The sequence below is a fragment of the Lagenorhynchus albirostris genome, chromosome 4 (assembly GCF_949774975.1).
Source record: "Lagenorhynchus albirostris chromosome 4, mLagAlb1.1, whole genome shotgun sequence".
NCBI lineage: Eukaryota > Metazoa > Chordata > Mammalia > Artiodactyla > Delphinidae > Lagenorhynchus > Lagenorhynchus albirostris.
Window position 1 is genome coordinate 79,423,316 of NC_083098.1, and position 27,869 is coordinate 79,451,184.

At 32.8% G+C, this 27,869-nt stretch overlaps 1 protein-coding gene across 2 annotated transcripts in view; it reads left to right on the forward strand.

The window, feature by feature from the left end:
• The window catches only part of GABRG1 (gamma-aminobutyric acid type A receptor subunit gamma1), a 62,841-nt gene that overhangs the window by 18,332 nt on the left and 16,640 nt on the right, over positions 1 to 27,869 (forward strand). For both annotated transcript variants that reach the window (XM_060147300.1, XM_060147301.1), the window contains exons 3-4: positions 12,133 to 12,200; positions 26,863 to 27,083. In XM_060147300.1, the coding sequence (XP_060003283.1) occupies positions 12,133 to 12,200; positions 26,863 to 27,083 (289 nt within the window). The remainder of the gene's footprint in view (positions 1 to 12,132; positions 12,201 to 26,862; positions 27,084 to 27,869) is intronic.

Sequence of the window (27,869 nt, forward strand, 5' to 3'; positions counted from 1 at the left end):
CTTTTCTCCTTCGCCATTCCTGATATTAGTAATCTATTCTTTCATTTATGAATAAATCTTGAAGGGCTTTAAAGTTTTTATTAGTTTGTCATAAAATCGAATTTTATCTTTGTCAAATTTCTTTGTTGAAAATTTTCTTAAATTTTATTATTTTACACTATTTTGTTTATTATTAATCTATTTTCTATGATTTAATTTTCTGTTTTCCTAGATTATTTTAATTATTTTTTCAAAATAAAATTTAGGCTTAATAAAATATTATCTATCCATGAAATTCCCAGAAATCTTTCAGCCATAATGTTAATATTTACATAATCATAGAACCATTATCTAAATCATTAAATTAATATTGATACAATACTATTAACTAATCTACAGACCTTATTCAAATTGTGGCAGATACCTCACTGACATCCTTTTTTTCTGTTCAGAATCCCAACCAAGATCACACATTGCATTTTGTTCTCATGCCTCCATACTCTCCTCCAACCTGGTATAGTTTCTCAGTTTTTCTGTTTGTTTCATGAACATGATAATTTTAAAGTATACTGGCCAATGGAACGCCCCTCAATTTGTCTGATATTTTCATTATTGGGCTGTGTTTATGCATTTTTGCCAAGAACACCACAAAAGTGATATTTGTGCTTTCAGTGTATTGTGTTAGGAGGCATGTGATGTTTATATATCTTATTACTGGTGATGTAAACCACACTTTCATTAAGTGTGGTTTCTTCCACGTTTCTTCACTGTGAAGTTTATTATCTTTCTTTTTGATTAATAAATATGTTGTGAGGAGATACTGCGCTGGGGAGAACTATGCAGATATTCTCAGCACACTTTTGTCCATTCCTCTGGTCTGTATCAATGATTCTTACCTGCAGAAGCATTACTGTGATGTTTGTCAAGTGGTAAGTCAATATTATCATCATTCCTTCTACACAAATTAATTGTAATTCTGCAGTAACTAGGATCTGTGACTTGTCCAATTGTTTATCTGTTCACTTATTTATTTACTCAGTGTAGACCTCTAGATATATGTCTTATCTTATAGTTTATTATCCTTTACCATCGTTTATTTTATTGCTCAAAATGAAAATTTGACAACTGGTATGTCCTATAATTTTATTTCTCTGTTCTTTTATGTTTCTATCATTTTCTGAGCATATCCTTACTTTCTAACACATAAAATTTTCCAGGCTCCTCTTGATCCAGCAATGGAATTCATCATTTCTCCAAGAACCCTGGTTCCTCTTTTTGTAGAATGGTATTTAGAAACCAAGATGTGAGCACCAGGTGTATTTCTTAATATTGGGTGTCATTGCTTCTTGACCTTCTCATTGGGCAGAAGGAGAAAATATATGTTCTACACACACATTCATAGGCATCTATATTTCTATGTCTATCCCTGTGTATATGTATTATAAACCAGAAGTCAATACTGACAGCCCTGTTTCCAATCCAAAGACAATAGGGTTCATTCTAACCTTTCCCTTTTCCTTATCTGTAATTTCTTTTTCCATCAGGGAGACACCTGGCTCTCATTTACCCATAGTATATTTTAGTATTTGTTCAATTCCAGTAAATACATAAAGTAATTCTATAATTTTAACACGTCTATAAAAAATTAACTAGAATAAAATATTCATATACAATTTTTTTTGCCTTTATCTTTGCAGTATGTAATCAAAATACTGTTCCCAAAAGTAACTTAGGTTAGTTCTTTTCTTCCTTATCCCCATTCAATGTGGTTATGTTAACCATTTTATGACAGTTTTGTTTCCGTGTTACTGGTTATATTCCACTTTGAATGGAATTCATCTATGTTTACTTTTAGCATTTGTATGATTTTATTTCTTTTACTTAATTCCCTGATGCATTTGAATTTTATTTCTGTGTATGGTGTAAAGTATGAATCTAATTTTTATCTTTTTCAAATGGCTTTTCTGTTGACTCAGCATGATTTATTAAAAAGTCAATCTTTGCTTCCATTATTTGAGATGTCAACTTTATCATATATTACATTTTCTTATGTACTTTTGTGATTTCTGTCCTTTCTATTCCATTCTTTCATTTGTTTTTCTATTTATTTGCCACCACACTATATTAACATTAGAGATTCAACAGTATTTTGAGACTAAAACATTTAGTATTAATATCTTATAAAGCTGGCCCCACCTCATATTTTCATTTTGTTTTGCTTTTCCTTTTCAGTTTTCCTGGCTATTGCGTGTCATTTAAAAAAAAATAGGAGCTTTATTATCAACAAGTTTAGATACATTTAAAAAAGAGCTGTTGGTATTTTTATTGGGATTGCATTAAATTTGTAAATTAACTTTGGGAAAACTAACATCTTTATAACATTGAATCATCTAATATGGGAACATGGGCTGTCTTTCTAAATCTTCATGTTAATTTTGTATCTCTCTGGAATGTTTTAAGATTTACTCATAGATTTTTCATATTTCTTAAATTGAATCCTAAGTATTTAATTTTTTTCTCCTGTAAATATTTCCTCAACTCTAATGTCCTCTACCTGATTTCTGGTTTTGCATATCAATGTCATTGATTTATGAATGTTCATTTTATATCTTACTACCTTCCTGCTACCTTACTGATTTTTTTTGTTAGTTTAAGCATCATGTGTTTTCAAAATATGCTATCATACCATATACAAAAAAGTATTTATTTTATTTACCAACTCATATGCAACTAATCGAATTATCTTGTCTAAAAGCATTATGTTGTTTCATTGTCAAACATGTCTAATATAATAATGAATAGTAGTGGAGATAATGGGTAATTTTGCCTCGTTTTAGTTCTTATGGAAATGACTCTAGTGTTTCTTCATATGAATATTCACATTAAGAACTTATCCCTTGACTTGCTTGATTTAGTTTTAAAATCAGGAATTGGTACTGAAATTTTTCAAAGACTTTTTCAACATTTCCGGAAATAATTTTGAGCTTTATCCTCTTTAAATCTATTAGTATGGTGTATAGTATTAATTGAAACAATTTGCATTCTGGACTAAAGCTTTCTTGGTCATGATATATTATAAACTTAATGAGGTATTGGATTCTGCTTGGTAATATATTATTTAGTATTTTGTATTGATATTTATAAGTGATATTCATCTTTTATTTTTGAGTACTGTCTTCATTTGTTTTAGCCATCCTTTTACATTTGTTTCATGAAAAGGTATTTTCCTTCATTCTCAAAGGTGTAGCACTTTATCTGGGTGTTAGCATCATCTGACTTTTGGAAGTTTGATAGAATTCCATTATAAATTCATCCAGGTCTTGTGCTTTTTGGAAATAGTTAATCACTTTGATCACTTTGTTCTCCTATGAAATTTGGTCTGTTTGTGCTTTCTACTCATTTTTGGTAATCTGTATTTGCCTAGGAAAACTATCTCTTTTATTTAGGTTTTCAAGTTTATTTGCAAAGAAGTCTTCAAAGTAATTTCTTAGGATTAAAAAAAAACCCTTTTTCTGTTTCAATGTTTAGTTCCCATTTGTTATTTCCTATTTTACATTTTGTATTATTACCCCCTTTTTTCTGATCAAGAAAATTAAGAGAAGTGGATTTTTTCAGAATTTCCATTATTAATGAATGCGCTCTACTGTTTTTCTATTAACTACCTTGTAATTTCTACTTTGTCTTTATTATAACCTTCATTATATTTTATTTTGTTTTGCTTTTTCTTTTGAGTTGGAAATTTAATTATTTATTTTCCCTCTTCAATTTTTGGTGTGTTACTATCTGTATTTCCCTTTTTCTCCTGTAGATTTTGCCTCATAAAGGTAAATGCATTGTTATTTGGTGTATAAATATTTTGTGTTATATCTTCATAATGACTCTCATGGCTTTAAACATTAAAAAGTTGTTTTTATTGAGATGGTTAAATTGATGCCAATTACTTATCACAAGAAACAGAAATCTGTACTTCCATTTTACTCATCATATTTCACTATTATTATTTGACACTCTCTTTTCTTTCAATTAATGTCAACTCCCTGAAGGTAGAAAGCATCCTATCCCTCATTGCTAAAACAATGTCTGAAACATAAATTATGTTCACTTAATATTTACTGAGTGAACTTTTTTGAATAGAACCTAGAGTGTATAATCTTTTAATTTCATGTGTAAGTATTTTGACAGTTGTTCTACTTCATGGATTTAGCATTTTACCTAAATTATTTCAGATCGAGATTTGGACTTTCAAATGCTATATACATCTGTGACATCATATTGTTTAATAGATTAGATGAGACATGTCCTAAGTACCTTGATAATTATACCATGCATAGCAGCATTTGTATCTGTGCACCTCAGATTATACACAATGAATTAGTTAATTGTTCACATGATTTGTAGGCATTCCTTTCTGTCCAAAATTTGTGTTAACATCTTTCTTCTTCATAAATTATGAAAACAAATTTAATCAATTTACTGAGGACTTATGAAATTAATAACGAATTAACATTAAAAGGCTTTGTAATTCTAGTAAAGCTTTAATTACTTTATGTTGAGTTTTCTTTTTTATTTCTTAACAACTTTTCAGGTAGAGTCTACAGCTTTTCAAACAATTTCAGTGATTTAAAGTTTGATCTAATCTAAAAAATTACTATCCCAATAGATTTAAAGCTATCCCTCTCCCAGGATAGATGATAGACATGTGCCACTAGACAGGGACTTGGGGTGAGAAGGGGAGGATCTGCTTTTTTATTCCATCTGTTTAATTGTTCTAAGTTTCTAGTGATGGGAACACGCAGGAGATATGAAGAGTTAACTGGGTGCAGTTTGAAACTTTTGTCTTCTTAGTTTTTATTTCTTTTTGGGTTAACACCAAATGGCCCTTGGTACACTTGGAGAGGTAAACATATAAATAGTGAGGGTAGGAGGGTAGGAATAGAGTAGAAATGCTTTATGTTGTTGTTCATAGGCATTTTATACTGTTCAATTCCTTGACCTGGGAATCTAGAGGCTTCTCTATATCTTCCACCTGCCTTAGCTCCTTTCATCAACAATCTAGTCTGGAGATATGTGCTGCTGGTGGCCAAAAAACTGGTAAGATGCCTCTGGTCCAGTTATCTTCCTTTGATGTGAATTGTACCCACAAGAAAATAAAATATCCTAGACATTCTAAAGAGTGGGTGTGCAGATACTCCATTACTTGTCTTTCTTTAAATCTCCTCTCCAACTTTTTTTTCCCCTGATCAGGTGTAGAAGTGGAAGCAGGTTGATAAGTCTGCTGTCCAAAGAGACATTAAACTACAGAATAAGACAGCAGTCTTTCATTCTCCTAAGAAGAAATTCCAAATAATTAAATTTACATATACTTAATATATATTATGTATATTAATAACAGTCATACATTTGTGAGTACTGAATACTTGAAATTGATTATTGACTATTGAGTACTTGAAATGTGGCTAGTATGGCTAAATTTCAATTAAATTTAATTAATTTCTATTTAAATGTAAGTAGTAATATGTACTGTGCAGAGTAGCATTTTATCTGTTCATCTCAGAGTATACATAATAAATGACTTAAGTCTCTCCAAAAAGTGATGTTGGGAAAGCTGGACAGCTACATGTAAATCAATGAAATTTGAACACTCCCTCATACCATATACAAAAATAAACTCAAAATGGCTTAAAGACCTAAATATAAGACATGACAACATAAAACTCTTAGAAAAGAACATAGGCAAAACATTCTCTGACATAAATTGTAGCAGTATTTTCTTAGATCAGTGTCCCAAGGAAAAATAAATAAAAGCAAAAATAAACAAATGGAACCTAATTAAACTCAAAAGCTTTTGCACAGCAAAGGAAATCATCAACAAAACGAAAAGACAGCTTATGGGATGGGAGAAGATATTTGCAAACGATGCGACCAACAAGGAGTTAATATCCAAAATATACAAACAGCACATACAACTCAAGATTGAAAAAATAAACAACCCAATCAAAAAATGGGCAGAAGACCTATATAGACATTTTTCCAAAGAAGACATACAGATGGCCAAGAGGCAGATGAAAAGATGCTCATATCACTAATTATTATAGAAATGCAAATCAAAACCACAATGAGGTATCACCTCACACTTGTCAGAATGGTTATCATCAAAAAGTCTACAAATAATAAATGCTGGAGAAGGTGTGGAGAAAAGGGATCTCTTGTACACTGTTGTTGGGAATGCAAATTGGTTCCTCCACTATGGAGAACAGTATGGAGGTTCCTTAAAAAAATAAAAATAGAGCTACCATATGATCCAGCAATCCCACTCCCTGGTACATACCCAGAAAAAACAAAAACCTAATTCAAAAAGATACATGTGCCCCAGTGTTCACAGCAGCACTATTTATAATAGCCAAGACATAGACACAACCCAAGTGCCCATCAACAGATCAGTTAAAGAAGATAAGATATATATATATGATATATATACATATATATATAAATATATATATAAAGGAATATTACTCAGCCATAAAAAGGAACAAAATATTGCCATTTGCAGCAACATGGATGGACCTAGAGAATATTATACTTAGTGAAGTATGTAAGACAGAGAAAGACAAATACTATGTGATATCACTTATATGTGGAATCTAAAAAATAATACAAAGACTCTATATACAAAACAGAAAAAGACTCACAGGCATAGAAGACAAACTTATGGTTACCAAAGGGGAGAGAGAGGGAAGGAGGGACAAATTAGGAGTATGGGATTAACAGATACAAAGTACTATACATAAAATGTATAAAATAGATAAGCAACAAGGATTTACTATATAGCACAGAAAATTGTAATCAATATCTTGTAATAATCTGTAATGGAATATAATCAGAAAAAAATAACTGAATCACTATGCTGAACACCTGAAACTAACACAATAGTATAAATCAAATGTACTTCAATAAAACTTTGAAAACAAACAAATATGAATAATTATTAAAGTGATCTTTGTAGGCATTCTTTTCTGTCCAAAATTTATGTTAGTATCTTTTCTAGCCATCTGTGTTAGTATCTACTAGCTAAGGTATTAGACAGCACAGTCTCAAGTATCTATTTATCCATATCTACCTTTTCTTCCATGTGTATCCACGTGTCTATTTGTCCATATGTGACCTAGGGAAGGAGATGGCAAATGTTAGTTGACATTCCTTGTTAGTAAGGCCTGGGAAGAAGCATCTGGACCCAAATATGACATCTTTGTGTTGAGAACCCCTGCTGTCTGTTCTAGGGCAATAAGACATAAGTCATAGTTCTTTCAAAATCTGTATAACTGCAATATCCATATCAGTGGGACTGTTTCTTTTTTAATACCATTGAGGGGCAGTAAGAAAAGACCATTAATCTTATTTTCCAGGATTAGAGTTTTTGACTGACTTAAATTAATTTTAATATCCAAGGTGACCAAAAAGCTACATATTATGCTAAAGATATCTTAGACTATTGGAATACAGCATGGTTAAAAATAAGTATGAAGAAAATATTTTTAAAATTCATTTTAGTTTATATCTTCTGATTGATAACCAATTACCCACCCAGAGTGAGCTCTCTTCGGTTTTGCCTTAACTACGTGGAAACTCGATGTTGAGCTCACTGTTTTTTTCTTTCTTTCTCTTTTCCTTCCTCTTTGTATTTTCTGGATTACTAAGTTGCCTGGAATGTCTATTTCTATATACTCACTTGCACTAGGAGTTTACTTATATTCTGGTGAGATACTTAAAGCAAAGTACTTAGAAGTCACAGCACAGAAAGAGGCCTTGCAAAAATAACTCAGTGTCCTCTTTACCTGTCTTCCCTCTATCTATCAAAAATGTAATTTGCTGTGGCAGTACATGCTTTTCTAAGTCATTGTTGTACTATCACAAAAAACAGATCTTTGATCTCTGTGTGTATTGATGAATTAAACATAGTGTGCCCACTTTCTAAACATCATTTAATAAGCTTGGAATAGCAATTTTCTTTTAGCTTCATTTTCCTACTTTTTAATTGAAGTATGGTGTCTTCCTTTTTAAATATCACTAAAATCCTGCAATTGAACAAACCTTCTACTGAGAAAATCATAAAGCCAAGAAAGTACTTACTCAATTACTAAGAATCCTGTATTTTAAGTGATTTCACCCAAAAGTATTGTTCATAGCATGAATCAATGAAAGCAGTAATAAGTCATTATTAAGGAACAATTACAGATTTCTGTTGTTTTCCTTTTTATAGTTTGAAGCATATAAGCACTAGCTGTAGTTTCAAAATTAATCTGAAATATTTTAATTCACTTTCAGGTTTATTCTACGTCGTGTTTTGGGGATGAAGTTTAAAGGATTGGATCAAATGATAGCACCTCAAAGTTATAAAATGATACACATAACAACTCAAAAAATGCTCATAGTTTGCAAATATATGTTCATTGTGTAATTTATTGAATATCTTCTGTGAATAGCAATGTTCTACGCTGGAATTACTGATGTAATATATCTTTTGTCCCATCTCAGAAGAACTTGATGTATGCGCATCATGAAATAGTGTGGCTCAAGCCCTAATGCCAGAGTTAATATTTTTGTAACATACATATATTTGCCTTATAGTTAGGTAAGGAAATGTTGATATCAAGAAACCAGGACTGATCACTCATATCTACATCTTTCTCTACTGTAAAATGTGAAAAGTATGTCCTGTAAATAAAAATGTCCTCAAGAATATTACTCAGCCATAAAAAGAAACAAAATTGAGTTATTTGTAGTGAGGTGGATGAAACTAGAGTCTGTCATACAGAGTGAAGTAAGTCAGAAAGAGAAAAACAAATACCATATGTTAACACATATATATGGAATCTAAAAAAAAACAAAAACAAAAACAAATGGTTCTGGAGAACCTAGGGGCAGAATAGGAATAAAGACGCAGACGTAGAGAATGGACTTGAGGACACGGGGAGGGGGAAAGGTAAGCCGGGACGAAATGAGAGAGTGGCATGGACTTATATATACTACCAAATGTAAAATAGATAGCTAGTGGGAAGCAGCCACATAGCACAGGGAGATCAGCTCAGTGCTTTGTGGATAAGGAGGGTGGGAGGGAGACGCAAGAGGGATATATGTATATGTATAGCTGATTCACTTTGTTATAAAGCAGAAACTAAGACATCATTGTGAAGCAATTATACTCCAATAAAGATGTTAAAAAAAATCATTTAGTTCTTGTTATAAGCAGTGTTCAGCCCCAAGTATCATGCAATAGAGAGCAGGCACTCAGTTTTTGTTGATTTATCAGATGAACTGAAAAAGTCTAATCAGATAAGACTGGTACATTGCACTTAATTGCTTATAACTGTTAATAAATATACTAAATGAAACTAATAAACCTATTGTTATTAATTGACTTTCATAAAAACCACTCTGTAAATCTAGTTATATTTAGCTTAATTATATGATATTTATTGGTTACAATTCATAGCTAGTCAAACATAAATGGCAAATGATTAAAGCAACTCATCTCAGAAGTCATCAGCTTAGGTTAAGCTATATAAGTTAAGCTATATAACCTTCTATAAGTCATAGAACCTACTTTTATTTAAGAAATCTAATTGTTGGCTACTAGATCGAATTACATTGTCATGTATCATGTAAATCTAGAAACCTATAGTTTTGCATACTAAAACTATTTCTAACAAATCCCATTTATTTTTCTAGCTAAGAAAATATGTATGTCATGTAATAAAATATTTGCTTGAGGTAAAACAAACTAAATAAATACTGTATGTTTTTCTAAGTGTAGGGCTTTTTATAATTTCAAAGATTAAAAATAAATATGGTTTTAAAATAATACAGGCACTGTTTTCCAAAATGCCTCAAGTTTTCCATGGAAGCTTACCAGCCTGGAAGCTCTGACAGACTAAAAGTTACTAAGATAGGGAGACTTGAGACAGGATAGGGACTCAGACAGGCAGATTCAGCTATGTACTAGAGGAGGGGGTTCATCCTGCGAGGTCTAATATAGTGCCTGCATTGTAAGAGTGGTAAGTACTGGGCCAGAAAGGGAAATCACATAAACTTATCCAGAAAGGATAACTGAGTATACAGTACTGGAAACATGCTTACTTTAGCATAGAAACTTTCAGGCTACAAGGTGGTTTTTCTGCTTTATTTTATTTGCATTATCTCTATGTAAATCTCCATGAGATCTATGACAGATTTTCTTCTCACAATGTCTTTTTCCCTTCCTGTCTTCTTTATGAAACCTTTATATGCATTCCTCAACAAGTATTTGCTGAATCAGTAAATGAACCCTTTATGCTTTATATGGCAGGGGGGGTAGGGAGTAAAAAGAAACTATGTGAAAATGTTTTTCATAGTGAACAAAAAAATCTCATGAGTATAAGTTATCATCATTATGGTAAATCTCATTATAGCAAGCCAAAAATACCTGACAAAGGTTCAAAGCCCAAATCACAATCAAATATGCACTATTGCAGATAGTAGTTAATCATATCATTCGATTAACTTTAAAAGGCTGACCTGTGCTGCACATTTTGATAGAATATAAGAATACAGCATATACCATTTAAACACTAACTTGGAAAACACAAATGGTTACGTACAAAACACAACAGATGAAGTCCACAGGGATGGCTGTACAATATATTCTAAGAATTAGATGAAAATACACCTTTCACTGGAACCAGCTATAAACAACCCAAAGGAATTTTGTTAACAAGAGAGGAAGGAGGTGTGAACAAATTTAATGAAGCTCCTCACAAGAATCAGACCTGGATGTAGACGCTTCAGATCTGTCACTTCCTTTAATCATCATAACTATGCTTCAAGCTCTAGTGTGTGCCGAACTAGCTTATACTGGCTCACAATAACCACTCATTATATATCGTCCCGACTCTGTATTCAGTGACTTCACACTGGTGTCTTTAAATCTTTCATTGTGGGAGTATTTACAACATTGAAATCAGCAAAAGGTACAAATCGGGGCTCGTTTTCTCCCAGTCCAAGAGCAAGTTTGTTAACATTTGCTAGCACATCATGATATGCACTAAGTAGGATAACATAACAATGTTTAGGCTCTAAAATCCATCTAATCCTAAAATTCTATGACTATTGCAGAGAAAATTACCTAGCATTTTTAACTGAATACACTTCCTTAGTTTTAATGGATGATTTAGACAGTTTTAGGCTGTACACTGGGAGGTTTTTAGTCAAAAATGGTAATTTTTAGTTACATAATTTATTTGTGAAATGAAATTGTTGTTGTGTTTATATAATGGGCCATGCTTCCTCATTTAATAATGAGAATGTTTTATTCTTGAAAGTGTAAAATAGTAATAGTTATTAAAATTTATTTAAATAAGATTTATTTAAGACAACCTATGATTATATCTTTGACCATTCTTTTTCTTTTTTTTTAACATCTTTATTGGAGTATAATTGATTTACAATGGTGTGTTAGTTTCTGCTTTATAACAAAATGAATCAGCCATATGTATACATATATCCCCATATCTCCTCCCTCTTGTGTCTCCCTCCTAGCCTCCCTATCCCACCCCTCTAGGTGGTCACAAAGCACTGAGCTGATCTCCCTGTGCCATGCGGCTGCTTCCCACTAGCTATCTATTTTACATTTGGTAGTATATATAAGTCCATGCCCTCTCTCACTTCGTCCCAGCTTACCCTTCCCCCTCCCTGTGTCCATTCTCTATGTCTGTGTCTTTATTCCTGTCCTGCCCCTAGGTTCTCCAGAACCATTTGTTTTTATTTTTGTTTTTTTAGAGTCCACATATATGTGTTAGCATATGGTATTTGTTTTCCTGTTTCTGACTTACTTCACTCTGTATGACAGACTCTAAGTCCATCCACCTCACTATGAATAACTCAATTTCATTTCTTTTTATGGCTGAGTATATGCCACATCTTCTTTATCCATTCGTCTGTTGATGGACACTTAGGTTGCTTCCATGTCCTGGCTACTGTAAATAGAGCTGCAATGAACATTGTGGTACATGACTCTTTCTGAATTATGGTTTTCTCAGGGTATATGCCCAGTAGTGGGATTGCTGGGTCGTATGGTAGTTCTGTTTTCAGTTGACCATTCTTTATATTGGTATTTTGCAGTGAGGCCCACAGTAATTGAAACTGATGTTTACGTAAACAGCATTGGACCAGTTGATCCCATAAATATGGTAAGTAATGAATATTAAAAATAGTTATCTGGCATAGAGTTCTGGAGTATATATATACCACAGTAATAGAAAGAATATGTGAATAATTTCTGATAACTAATTCTGAATGAGTTCAGGGCAACAGATGCAATTAGTGATTCGTTGGTTGTGCATAGGCTGACTCCAAGGTATAGAGATGATTTTGCAGATGGTAGAGTCATTTTTTGAGATAGGGAATATAGCCATATGTGCCTTCAGATGCTGAAGGCACATTCAGGAGGAACCGTCCAGTAATGATTTGGATTTTAATTTCCAGGAAGAAGTTATGACTGGAAAAGATGTAAATTGGGGAGGGAAGAGTGCAAGCAGTATAAAATATAGCTTAAAGCCTCAATAAATGATCCAAGGAAGATGCAGATTAAGAGGAACACAGATCTGAGAATCAGATGGTATTTATAATGAGATCAATGCATGTAAAATACAGGTGGAAGAAAGAGAAATGCAGAAAAGGGACATACTCAGAAAAGTCAGAGGGTAGGAGAAGAACCAGGGAGAAGATGATATTGTATAATCTGAGGAAGAAAAGAGAATGGAAAAGAAGGAACTAATAATCAGTTGTCAACATACATGAGAATCCAGTGATAAATGGAATAAATTGGGCCCACTGGTGTTGGTTATATGGTACTGGTTATCTCTGTTAGGTGAAATTCAGTGGAAAAGTGAAAGAAAGAAAATAACAGCTGAATCATACGTCTCTCCTCCATCCTCAAAATTGGTTTCCTATCCAACTTCTTGTCACAGAGCTAGAAATATGGGTTCTGCAGTGATAGACATGCAGTCATGTGTGGATTTCAAGGTGATGGTGAGTAAGTGGGAATGCAGGTTAATTTTATGAACTACTATTTTGAGAAACTTGACTTAGAAGAGAATGCGGTAAGAGTTTGGTGGTAGAGAAGGAAGAGAGTAAAAGAGAAATATGAGCAAGAGAGAATATGAGAAAATGTCAAGGAAAGGTCATTTAGGATGGAAAATGGAAAAGTCTGTAACTATGCTTATACACAGAATAAATAGTTTTCATTACCATTTGAAAGACATAATTAATAACTCCAATATAACCCACAGACATTATTTAAAATAGGTTGAAAATGTGCTGTTCCAAACCCTAATGATCCCATTTCTGTGAGTCAAACTACTTGGTCCCATTCAATGAGCTCAATCATGTTTTATGTTCATCTCCTCTGATTTGGTCACCTGTGTTACTCTCTCAGGCTGCCGTAACAAAGTGCCAGAGACTGCTTGCTGAAACAACAGACATTTCAGACATTTATGTCTCCAGTTCTTAAGGACAGAAGTCCAAATCAAGGTGTCAGCAACTTTGCTTTCTTCTCAGGCCTTTCTCCTTGGTTTGCAGATGGCCACCTTCTCACTGTGTCATTACATGGGCTTTCTTCAGTGCATGTGTTTCCCTGGTGCTCTTTGTGTATGCAAATTTTCCCTTCTATAAAGACAGCAGTCAGATTGGATTTGGGTCCACCCTAAAGACCTCATTTTAACTTAATCATCTATTTAAAGGCCCTATCTTCAAATATAGTCACATTCTGAGGTACTGGGGGTTAGGGCTTCAACATATGAATTTTGGGAGGACAGCATTTAGCCCATAACACCATGCAAATATAATTCTCTAACCCTTTGATGATTCTTCTCCCTAACTTCATTTATTCATTATCACAATAAATTGTCTCTTTATTACTGATCTTAACCACTTTATGCCTGAATAACCATCATTATATACTTGTCTGTGTCTGCTTATTCTTATAGTATTACAGCCGTGCTCAGTTTTTCTCTTACTCAATATGATGTTCACATGATTGTGATTAACTTTCACAGCTGCCTATATTGATTACCATACTGACAGCATTTTGGTCACACCATAATGGACATCTGTGTTGCCTTAGTGCAAATAAATACGAACTGGCTTGGGATAAGTTGAATTTGAGAGTCTGAAAATAGGAGCCAACTGTCAGGAGAAAGGGCCAGAGCAACTATTTTCCAGGGATTAGCTAAACCTCCGAGGAATTGGAAAAGCAGTGTTAAAGTAAAGAGAGAAGGAAAAAGAAACAAATATCAGACCTTGAGGAACATATATTGGGTTGGCCAAAATGTTCGTTCGTTTTTTCCTGTAAGATGGCTCTGGTAGCTCTTAGTTGTCTTTAATTTGAAACAATTTTGTTAGATTGTATTGTGACAGCTATCATATCGGCATGCATTTAAAAAAAAAACTTACCAAATTGATGAATTTTTGTGTAGCCATTTTAATACTGAAGGTGGAAGAAAAAAAGCAACATTTTTGGCATATTACGCTTTATTATTTCAAGAAAGGTAAAAATGCAACTGAAATGCAAAAAAAGATTTGTGCAGTGTATGGAAAAGGTGCTGTGACTGAACAAACCTGTCAAAAGTGGTTTGTGAAGTTTCGTGCTGGAGATTTCTCTCTGGACAATGCCCCACGGTAGGGTAGACCAGTTGAAGTTGATAGGGATCAAATCAAGACATTCACTGAGAACAATCAACATTATACCACGTGAGAGAATAGCCGACATACTCAAAATATCCAAATCAAGCATTGGAAATCATTTGCACCAGCCTGGTTATGTTAATCACTTTGATGTTTGGGTTCCACATAAGTTAAGTGAAAAAAACCTTCTTGACCGTATTTCTGCGTGTGATTCTCTACAGAAACGTAATGAAAACATTCCGTTTTTAAAACAAATTGTTGCGGGCGATGAAAAGTGGATACTGTACAATAATGTGGAACAGAAGAGATGGTGGGGCAAGTGAAATGAACCACCACCAACCACACCAAAGGCCGGTCTTCATCCAAAGAAGGTGATGTTGTGTACATGGTGGGATTGGAAGGGAGTCCTCTGTTATGAGCTCCTTCTGGAAAACCAAACAATTAATTCCAACAAGTACTGCTCCCAATTAGATCAACTAAAAGCAGCACTTGACGAAAAGCATCCAGAATTAGTCAATGGAAAATGCATAATCTTCCATCTGGATAACACAAGACCACATGTTTCTTTGATGACCAGGCAAAAACTGTTACAGCTTGGCTGGGAAGTTCTGATTCTTCTGCCATATTCACCAGAGACTGTACCTTCAGATTTGCATTTATTTCGGTCTTTACAAAATTCTGGAAAAAATTTCAATTCCCTGGAAGACTGTAAAAGGCACCTGGAACAGTTCTTTGCTCAAAAAGATTAAAAGTTTTGGGAAAACGGAATTATAAAGTTGCCTGAAAAATGGCAGAAGGTAGTGGAACAAAAGGGCGAATACATTGTTCAATAAAGTTCTTGGTGAAAATGAAAAATGTGCCTTTTATTTTGACTTAAAAAACCAAAGGCACTTTTTGGCCAACCCAATATATTTAAGGACCTGAAAGACGAAATTGAGGTAGTAAATTAAACAGCATAGTTGGCAAGAAAATGAAGATAAAGCAAGGGAAGAGAAAGTTTCAAAGAGTGTTTTAGTATTACTTCTACCCCAAACAAATTTGTATACAACCTCTTGGTTTTTGTAAAGATAAAGCATTCTATATACCTGTGTGTATTGATTTAACATTATGCAAATATAAGATTTCATAAAGTAATGCCTTACTAAAATGTTAATTTTCTCTTTAAGAAAATCATAAAATATTCAGTCTCTAATTAACCAATACTTAGATAAGCCCATTTGGGCATGTGGAAGTCTAAATTTTCCTGCATTGCATATGTTTTATTTGGGGCTTTTGTTTTCAATTTGAATGAATTCATTAAAGAAAAATGTGGTCATTAAAGAAGAAGTAGAATTCAAGACTGAATTAGTATTCCAGAAATATTTTGACAAGAATGGCTATCAAGAGGCTTCTATGATAATCTTCGTATATAAAAGTTTCATGGTATTAAATATTTAGTTTTCCCAGTGGGGCAAATTAGACACTTGTAACCTTGGACAGTGATAGTTTTTTAAAAAAGCTAATTAAGTGAAATTACTATTAAAATTGGTGATACTAAAGCACGTATAAGAAAAAAAAAACTGTGGAATATTTGATAGTGTTTATTAAAAGAGAAGCATTGTCATACTAGGGATTAAGGAACAGTTTACATAGAAGACTATTTTAACTAAACAATGCAGGAAAATTAGAATTCAGTTATTATAAAATGAACAAAATTGCTTTGACTGTGAGTGTAATAAAGCAAGCAGACCTGAGTGTAATTAAGCAAGCAAGTGTTTTTTCCCTCTTTACACATACAACTTAAGTTACTGATAAGGAACAAAATTAATACATAGGTTTAATGTTTTTATTTTTTCAAATGAGGCAAAATTTTGGTGCAAAATGGTTGTTTCATTTTAAGTTTGGCTACATAAAATAGTATCTGTAGATTACTGATAAGGCCTAAAGCAATATCATTCTACAATAGGATATGTCTTTCTTTTCCTTTCTTTTTAAATCCAGTGTTAGATTAATGGCTTCAATCCTGGTGTCACTGTCAAAAAATAGATATTTAATAATTGCATGTTGAAAGAATGAATAAATCAATAAATAGATCGTTCCTATAATTTCTATTTTGAGAATGTAAGTGCTAAGTGAATAACAGATGCACTAATGAAGATTGAAAAATTAACTTGGAAAGAGGCTGTTCAACTATGCATCTCTAATTAAAACTATCTAATTGTAAACAGAACAGAAATATACAATCAAAACTGAAGGCAAAAAATGTTAATAGAGGTTATTAGACTGGAATTAAAGTATTTAACCTCTTAATTTTTCAGGTTTTGAGAAGATTATGTATTTTCACTCTTTCAAGTAAATGTGTCAGGATAATTAAAGAATTGCACTTATCCTCTGGTAGCAAATACAACGTTCAAGGGTTATAGCGATTCTCTGAATCAAGTCAAAATCAATGAAAGCTCCAGGGAATCCAAGATGATATTATAGGTATATAACACAAGGGGAGTAAGTAGAAAACAATTATAATTGAAAATTCCAGGTATAATTTGGACATGGGTTTATTCATAGGAACTGGTACACCATTATATAGTCCAATATTTAAGAGATTATCAATATACGCATTTTGAAAGTGTCAGACCAGAGAGATAAACAGCTATAAAAAACTGTTCAAGAACAAGATCCCATTTCATGTCTGTAGAACTTAAGTTTATATCATACTAACTGCCAGGGTCAGAGGTCACATGGTCTTAGAATACGCTTCCGAAGCTGAATAGATTCTTCCAGCGTGAAATTGCGATTGGTTTTGGTAATGGAGACAGGGATGAAGAGTGAAAACACAAGTTATGAGGAAGGCAACTTATAAAGGAGCCAGGGCACAAGCTGGGCTAGACTCCAAAGTAACTACCTGCTGGAGATGACAATGCTGGGGAGAGCAGTACACAAATAGGATTAAATTAATTTAGCAAAAGACAAGTTGTTTTCTTTCTGTCCAGTATAGAAATATTTAACAATAATGCCCCTTTTCAGACTCCTTTTATAAGAAAAGGAAAATCCAACTGCTCCCTATAAAAGAAAAAATATTCTTTAAAAGCGTAGATGGAACTACGAAAGTTAAAAACATTAATCATTATTGTATGGAAATACAGTACAGGATATAAGAGATTTTCCCAGAAACGAAATTTTGTTTTATCATTCAAATGGAATGGCCAAGCATCAAATGTGTGTATAGGGGGTGAGGTATAGTTAAATAATCTATTTGAGAATGGTGAGAACTGAAGTTTAATATTTTTTATTTTCCCTTATTTTATCAGACTTGTTTTTGACAATAAACTCCCTAGACATATAACTTGGGTTTAAACATTCTAGATATATTGAGAAAGTTGGTGCTCAGAGAGAATTTTTTTCTCCATGAATTTCTTGCAAGGAGCACATTTCTTCAGCATGGTTCATACAATAGGTGCTAACGTTCATAGGTTCATCTTTCCATCTCTCTTTGTCTCTGTCTCTGCCTTTCTCTCTCTCTCTCTTCCCTCTCATTCCTCTCCTTCCTTTTCTCTCTTTTTTATTCCTACTGCTTCCAGATTTAAGGAAATAAAGCCTCAAGCATAGCTTCTACATATCAAATTAACCGTGTTTTTTCCTCTTACTATATTAACAGGAAACGGTCACTCCTTGCCAGCTATATTATTTTTAGGAATTATGAAACAGCAAACACATTAAGTTTATTTGTTTGGTTTGTACAATATTTTAAAGTTTGTTGCCATAGTTTTAATTTCTTTTCTTTTGCATATTATGTTAAGATTTATTGTTTTCATTAAATACTCTAAAATCTATTTCTTTTCACAGGCTTTATTTTAAAATAATATAGAATTTAGGTAAGTTTTGATTCAACACTAGCAGAGGTAAAATTAAAAATTATAAATAAATATTATTTTCAACTCTGTACTTCTTTGATCCAGAATGCTCACTTGCCCCATGAATAGGAATTAAAGCTCTTAGAATAAAGAAATTAAAATAACCTCTGAACCTCCAAAAATTATTAAAATAATTTTACTATTTCTTGAGTTGAAAAAAAACACATTTAAATTTTTATTTTATGGTCTTATTTGTCTTTTATTTATGTAAGACTTGTATTGCGAAAGTTGGTACATTGGCTACTAAGTTAGAATATATATGGCCTCTTTCCTTTGGAGAAGTATAAAACCTAGTGGGGAAGATGTCTAAAAAATAACAAATTAGATCGATACAGAAGAGGAAGGGCCAGGAAAGTTCTGTGTATGAACCCATACATATTTTAAGTTGCAAATGGTGACCCTATGCTATTTTATTTCTAAAAATCTTTCATTAAAATAGGATTTTTTTCCTTATTATAAAAGAAATACATGACCAATATTGGAAAATTAGAAATTCCATTTAGGCAAAAGAAAAAATTAATATTCTAGATTATGATTATCCAGTGGTCACCATTGTTAACTACCATTTTAATAACTTCATGTACATAGTTTTCCCAAATGTTATACTATTAATATTATACATATTTTTATAACATTGTGTCTTTCTACTTATTATATCATGACTGTTATTCCACTTAACTACTTTTTAAAAATATCATTAAATGTTGCATGGTATTAGGGGATGTATTTGTACCATAATCTATCTAGTAATACATTATCTAACATCTTGGTCAGATTTTGGAGGTGTCTATATTGAATTCTTTTTTAATATCTGCCTCCTAGGTTAGTTACAATTTTGAGTCCTTCATGAATTAGTAGATAGAGAATGTTGTAGAATGGGACTGTACTTCTTGGTTGTTCTGCCCTCAGGCTAGGATTAGGGGGAAAGTTCTGCCAGAATAAGGACCTAATCATACATGTGATTAAAAGGTAGGTAGCCTTGCTTCCTGCCTCGCTGATTCAAGGCACTATTTCATTTGTCAAATGTTATAGATGATAATAAATATATCTTATGAGTATACATTTTCACTTCTTTGTTTAAAATCAAATTATATGAGTTATATGGTACCTACCAAGGGTTTTCAATGATAAACTCAAAGTTATTAGGCAACCGCTTTGATTGCTTCACTTCTTAATAGAAAATTTATTTACAAGAGGAGAATGACAAACGTTAATACGTTGCTAATAATACTCTTTTAAAAAAAAGAAAAACAATGAATATCTAAGAAAAAGCAATTTAGCACATATGGTGATAATTAACATGGCCTAAGATAACTTCAGAGGGATAATATTTCACCATTTTTGAAGATTACATTTAAAATTCTGTTGAGGTACATTTATCAGTTGAAAAAGTTTTCTTAAATACACACACACATAAACACATGTTCTCAAACAGTGTTTATATATAGAAATTTTATTTAAAGAGATGACAGGTTATACTGTACAGTTTGAGGAATTCTGTACAAATCTCATCTATGGATTTCTCTCTCTCTCTAACTCTCTTTATTTCTTTTACTTTTACCTTTTCTTTTGGTCAGGAAACCTAGTTATTGGATAGAAATGCCTTGAGGAAGTGATAGAATTTTAAGTCGAAATTTTCCAAACTTTTAGAAACCCAAACTGCATTTAAGAAAAATGCAATTTTTCAGTATTGCTTTATGAGATTCTGATTCAGTAATCTGGGATGGGGACCTAGAATCAGAATTTTGAAAATGCTCTTTGGGGACTTCTGGTCAACCAGTTTTGGCAGCCACTGGCTTGAGCCATTTTCAACTATAAATTTAGCAGGAATTAGGTGGGATTAAATTAAAATAACAAAGATGCCTATAGATCAGAAGTATTTTTATGAGGATGGGTCACTGGACAACACCATGTCCACTGTAGCCTTTATTCTTGTTTATGGAACAAGATCACCAAACCTTAGAGATGGGAAAGATCAGAATGATAATTTCGCATAGTGCCCTGATTTTTCCAGTGAGAGAGAGTAAAGGACATAGTCAGCACCCTACTCTAAGAAGTCACATAACTGGGACTCTGACATGATTTCCTGACTCCACCCAACCAGTAATTCTTTAGATTACATCATAATGTCTCACTACACACACTAACTACAACACACTTTGGATGTATTAGTATTAGTCATTGTTTATCTGAAAAGTATTTACAATTATGTACATAATTAAAGACAACGCCCTACCTCCTACTCAGTTGTGTTATTTTTATATTTGTTTCAGCCCAAAGTCTTTAAATAATGTACTAAAGTTTTAGGTTTTAGATTGGCAGTGAATTTGAACTCACATCAGTTACCCTGCAGTTTAACTAAAATCTGAAATAGAGAAAACTTCTTAAATGTCTCCACTTTTAACATCTTGCTATAATGGAAATCAAGACAAATCTCTATAATGGAAATTGTGCAAATCCTGCCACAGGCTTTGGCTTATCTGAGTAGAGCACTCAGCTTTGTGATATGCACAACTTGATCTAAACTACTGAAGTAAATGTCGGAAGCCAGCACTTCCAATAATAGTGTGAAAAATGCCATCCTAGTAGCATACTGATATGTCAGAAAATCCTCTGATTCTATTTTTGTGTTAGGATTTGAACTTGTAACAAAGAGTGGATCACAAAATTAACTTACATTTTAGAGATAAAGATCTCTCTTTAATGTTAGTATTCAGCTGTGTGTGAAAGTCAGTTCAGGTAAATACAACTTCTGTCATGAAGTCTTTCTTAATTTTCCATAGCTGAAAATGATCTCTATTGTTTCTATTTCTGTTTAACTCTATCCCCCCTAAGCATTATTAATTTCCAATTTTATTGTTTATATATTCATAACAAGAAGTCTTCATGTTCATCTTTGTAAACTAAGAACAATACAGAAGTAACTTGGACACTGAAAAATATTTGTTAAAAAGTTAAGTGATGAATGCACATGGTGTTATGTACCTTTGGAAATCTAAATTTAGAGACATAAAAATAGAACCCAAAGGGCTGATAACTGAACTCAGGATTTATATCTGCTTTTGTAATATCTCTCAATGTACTGATGATTGATTTCAATGATTTAAGTACCTGACATAATCTCCTTCCTTATTTCTTTTTCATTTGAAAAAATAGAATAACACCAAGTTATTTTACTTATCTTGTGATAGTTTCAAGAAGTTGGTGCTTTTACAATAATTGAGCAAAGTGGGGCAGAATCCTATGAACTTTTATCACTAAACCTATTTGTGCTGGGGATTAACTACACTTGTACCTTTTCTCTACATGTTTATAGCCTTAGTATCTGGTTTACTGCTAACCACTGGCCCATCATATTTTGGCCGTGTGAATAGATACTTTAGGGAGAGATTAATGCCAAGGTGCTAAGATCAGATCAGGATCAACCCAACTTCATGATGTAATTATGCACCTAAATTAATTATTTAGGTCTGTATTTTGAGTGATGCTAATTCCGTTACTAAAAAAAAAAGTATTGAATTAACCAGTGCTTTTAAATGTTAGACACAGCACATAATTGCAAATCTGACAGTGAAGTAGAAGAATGCACTACATGAACTTTCATCAGTTATGGTTTGACTGATTAAGTTAGAAATCAAGATGGCTCACTTCTTCACCTTTATTCACTAATGCTATTTTCTGGGCTAACTTGCAAGGAGGCAAAGTTTCATAATGTACTTTGGATCTCAAATGTTAAATGCACTGTTCCTCATCTCAAAATGTTTATCCTAGAAGCTATTCTTCAACAAGCTACTTGTTCTCAGTGAATGGAAGTTCCTTTTCATGTTTCTTTTGCTTATTTATTATGCAGGTAATTATAACCTCTAAGTAGGAACATGAAGTACAAGAACACAGTTTGATTATTTTCTCGAAATTACACTAATAAAAATGAGCAAACAAAATTGGATTTTTCACTTATGTATAAAATGGCACAGATTTTAATAACTTTTCATCTCAATGAGGCATTTATTAAGGATTAGTAATTTTAAAAAGCTTGGAAGTATTAGCCTTTGCAAAAAGTTTAGGAATGGTGGATAATCAAGACAGGCTCTGTATCTTTCTCTTCTTGAACATAGATTGAGGGACTTGTGAGCAGAAAAAACTTCACACTTTCCCAAAAATCTCTGCTTGGAAGAATTTCGCCTTTGGAAGTTATAACTCTTCTAACAATCATTAGCACATTTATAAACAGGTGTGCTAAAGAAGATCCTGCCAGCTGCTAAGCAGGATTCACAGATGCTTGCTATATTCCAGCCCTATATAAGTTACTTCTCAAGTTCAATCTTTAATGCCTTGTTAGTCAGGAACATCGAAGCCAAGTATACCTACTAAGTAGCTTGAGGTTTCCTCTACCAACCAATGTTGGATCTTTGCCAAGCCATAAACCTGGTGGGTATGTTAGCTTCTTCCTTTATCTTAAGCAGTTTCTGCTGTTCAATCCCATACAAAAGCACAGTGTAATTCTGGTATAGAATGTTGTTTAAATGGTAACCAAGACTATGTGAAGAGGGGGTCATGATGCAATATTTTTGTGTACAGGGACCTCATGTCTTTACATCTATGCAAAACAATGAATGACACACTGTAGATGTTAAATATATGAATGATCACTAATTACATTATTATATGGGACAAATTAACCATAATAATTTATCTATGCATATTAGTCACTTTATAAAACATACATTTCATACTCAATTACATAATGTCTAGGCTTGTGTTGGATTTTAAATAATTATTAATATGTATGTGGCTTTCCCAAATTGCAATAGTGTTCATACGAAATAGATAAAATAATGGTGTTTAAAGGTATACATTTATAAGGAGTATTAACTAATGCATAGAAATCTAATGTATAGTATAATGAATATAGACAATAATATCATACTATAATTAGATACTGTGCTAAATATCACTATAATGGTAATCATATAACAATATATAAATGTACTAAAGTAACCTTAAACTTACACAAAGTTACATGTCAAATTTATTCAATTAATAAAAACCACCAAGCTGCGAAAACTGGACAGGTACATGTAAAAGTATGAGATTAGATCACTCCCTAACACCATACACAAAAATAAGCTCAAAATGGATTAAAGACCTAAATGTAAGGCCAGAAACTATCAAACTCTTAGAGGAAAACATAGGCAGAACACTCTATGACATAAATCACAGCAAGATCCTTTTTGACCCATCTCCTAGAGAAATGGAAATAAAAACAAAAATAAACAAATGGGACCTATGAAACTTAAATGCTTTTGCACAGCAAAGGAAACCATAAACAAGACCAAAAGACAACCCTCAGAATGGGAGAAAATATTTGCAAATGAAGCAACTGACAAAGGATTAATCTCCAAAATTTACAAGCAGCTCATGCAGCTCAATAACAAAAAAACAAACAACCCAATCCAAAAATGGGCAGAAGACTTAAATAGACATTTCTCCAAAGAAGATATACCGACTGCCAACAAACACATGAAAGAATGCTCAACATCATTAATCATTAGAGAAATGCAAATCAAAACTATAATGAGATATCATCTCATACCAGTCAGAATGGCCATCATCAAAAAATCTAGAAACAATAAATGCTGGAGAGGGTGTGGAGAAAAGGGAACCCTCTTGCACTGCTGATGGGAATGTGAATTGGTACAGCCACTATGGAGAACAGTATGAAGGTTCCTTAAAAAACTACAAATAGAACTACCATATGACCCAGCAATCCCACTACTGGGCATATACCCTGAGAAAACCATAATTCAAAAAGAGTCATGTACCAAAATGTTCATTGCAGCTCTATTTACAATAGCCAGGAGATGGAAACAACCTAAGTGCCCATGATCGGCTGAATGGATAAAGAAGATGTGGCACATATATACAATGGAATATTAGCCATAAAAAGAAACGAAATTGAGCTATTTGTAATGAGGTCGATAGACCTAGAGTCTGTCATATAGAGTGAAGTAAGCCAGAAAGAGAAAGACAAATACTGTATGCTAACACATATATATGGAATTTAAGAAAAAAAATGTCATGAAGAACCGAGGGGTAAGACAGGAATAAACACACAGACCTACTTGAGAAGGGACTTGAGGATATGGGGAGGGGGAAGGGTAAGCTGTGACAAACTGAGAGAGTGGCATGGACATATATACACTACCAAACGTAAAATAGATAGCTAGTGAGAAGCAGCCGCATAGCACAGGGAGATCAGCTCGGTGCTGTGTGACCACCTAGAGGGGTGGGATAGGGAGGGTGGGAGGGAGGGAGACGCAAGAGGGAAGAGATATGGGAACATATGTATATGTATAGCTGATTTACTTTGTTATACAGTAGAAACTAACACACCATTGTAAAGCAATTATACTCCAATAAAGATGTTAAAAAAAAAAAAAAAGAGTTCGCCTGCAAATGCATGGGACATGGGTTTGCTCCCTGGTCCAGGAAGATTCCATGTGCCAAGGAGCAACTAAGCCAGTGGGCCACAACTACTGAGCCTGCGTGCCACAACTACTGAAGCCTGTGTGCCTTGAGCCCATGTGCCGTTTATTTTTTGGAGAATAAAACCACTTCTGAGTGATTAAAATTTTAAAAATAAATAAATAAATTAAGATCTTACAGGAAACATTAAAATTTTATTTGTTAAAAACTGTATGTGTATAAACTTAGTAGACTAAGTTTATGAAATTTAAAAATTTCATCTTTGTGGCAATTCATAATGTGAAAATAGGGCTTTTCCACTGGAGGCTTAGGAAGGCCAATTAAAATTTGTTGGATTATGGGATTATTAATAAATAAATAAATAAATAAATAAATAAAAATAAGCCCACCAAAATAGATAAAAGGAGGTTTTCCACTCACTTTACTCTCTGTATTCTAGTCAAGTAAATTGTAATTTAAATATCCTGCCTGGAAATTAGGATTTGATCCAACTTCTCTATTGACAAGTTGATTCCTAATCTGTTTACTTATTATTCTCTCTACCATTTTAAAATGTTTTTCATTCATTAGTCAAGCTCCCAATTATAATTCCATTTATTATAAATATTTTTCTCCAGGTAAATTGGACAAGAGCTAGTATTACATCAAGAGTGAGTAACCAATCTCTCCCATCTCAAGTGACTCATATAAAATTTCATATCTTTCAATTTACTCTCTTCCTCCTCTTTTAATATCAAAGTTACACACAGATACATATAATCACTTTCTTTTCTCAGTAGCATCAAATATGCATTCTTATTCATTAATTTTATCAAATAAATTTTAATGCTTCTAATATGGTAGATATTCTGTCAGGATATAAAGGTAGATTATACCTAATCACCTACTCCTAAGAATTCTCTCATAACCATGCAATTTCCTACTTACAGTCACTCACTGATTATGGGCAGAGCCTTTGCTCTAATTATGGCACTCATCAGGCCTCACTGTGACCACCATTATATGTGGTTGTTAGATATGTGGATTTGGGATTCAACCTACAGTGTCTCAGTTTTCATATCATCTGCTCTTTGATGTGGGGAGAATTATTTTACATCTCTATTAATAAACGTTCCTTAAAATAAAGATTATAGTAGTAATTATTCACAGGGCTGTAGTAAGGATTTAATGACATGATACTTGCAAAACTCAACAGATACTTGGCATATTATAAGTGCTTAATAGGGTGTGTGTGTGTGTGTGTGTGTGTGTGTGTGTGTGTGTGTGTCTGTGTGTGTCTGTGTATGTGTGTGTGTGAGTATGATTGCTTTAAAATATTTGAAAACAGTGGATCTAAATAATTGAAATTAATTTTTTGGACAAAGGACAAGATAAGGGCTTTTAGATAATTTGGTGAGTGTTTGCATTTTGATTTTGTAGCTTGTGACTTTTTGTGTGACTTAAGCATTCATAAATATCACAAAATTTAATATAATTGTTAACATGAAAATGATTGGCCTTTATATTTAATAGCTATATCCTACCTATTATAAATCTTGAATACAATTTACAAAAAAATATGTAAAGCCACACGGGACAGCAGTAATTACGAGAAATCTTGAATTTTAGTTTACATGACTCATGTAAACAATGAAAAAAAAAGGTTAAGATAATGGCATACTTTTTTTCTACAAAAAAGACTGAGTTTAAGTGCTATTTACTTACAGAAACTTTATAAAAATTCAACCTGAAGAAAATGTCTAAAATAGTGGTTTTACTATTATAAGTCATTACTCTTCTTTTTATCTTTTAGGAATACACAATAGATATAATTTTTGCCCAAACCTGGTTTGATAGTCGTCTAAAATTCAACAGTACCATGAAAGTGCTTATGCTTAACAGTAATATGGTTGGAAAAATTTGGATTCCTGACACTTTCTTCAGAAATTCAAGAAAATCTGATGCTCATTGGATAACAACTCCTAATCGTCTTCTTCGAATTTGGAATGATGGACGAGTTCTATATACTCTAAGGTATTACTGTTTAAGAAAACTTGTAGTTGCTCTAATTTATTTTCCATACTAACATTTGATCAACTCATAAATTTCCATTTTTCAAACTTGGCAAAGTGAGAAATATGAAGCTTCTTTTATACACTAAAATCTAAAGTGGTGAACAATTGTGGAAACACTTGTTTAAGCTCGGAGTTACTAGTATGTGAAAAGGACTGAAAGCAAAGAGGAAAAACTCCTCGATTTCCCCTCTTCGAAGCTGAAGAGATTGTGGTACAAACATTATGTTTTTTTTAATCTATAGGGCAAGTGATTGACAGAGATTTTTCTCTGGGAGTTCATCCTGCTATAACATTTTAAAATACTCTGATTTTCAGTGGTGTAGTAAAACATCCCTAACACAGGATTAAATGAGGGTCGATGTGTAAGACTCAAGTTTATTTAATTAATTGTCTTGAACATATTGACTCATTAAGAATCATCCTGTTAATGGAAAGATGTTTATGGTCAAAAGAAAACAATTCACCATACTTAACCAGGTACACTCTGTTAACCTGCATGTGTGTGCACGTATATGTGTTTGTTGAGATCCTGAAGTATGAATTTTTAAGTGTAAACACAGAGATCACACTTGGGCTAATTATGAGTTATCTTAGTTGGCTGGAGAGAAAAATGTCAGAATTTTCTTATTCATTTATGAATGTTATTATATTACTACTGTGAGGCTTCAGAATTATTATTTTCTAGTGTATCACAGTCCATTATTGTAGGCCAAAATCACCTTTAAAAATTAGACAAAAGATTTTT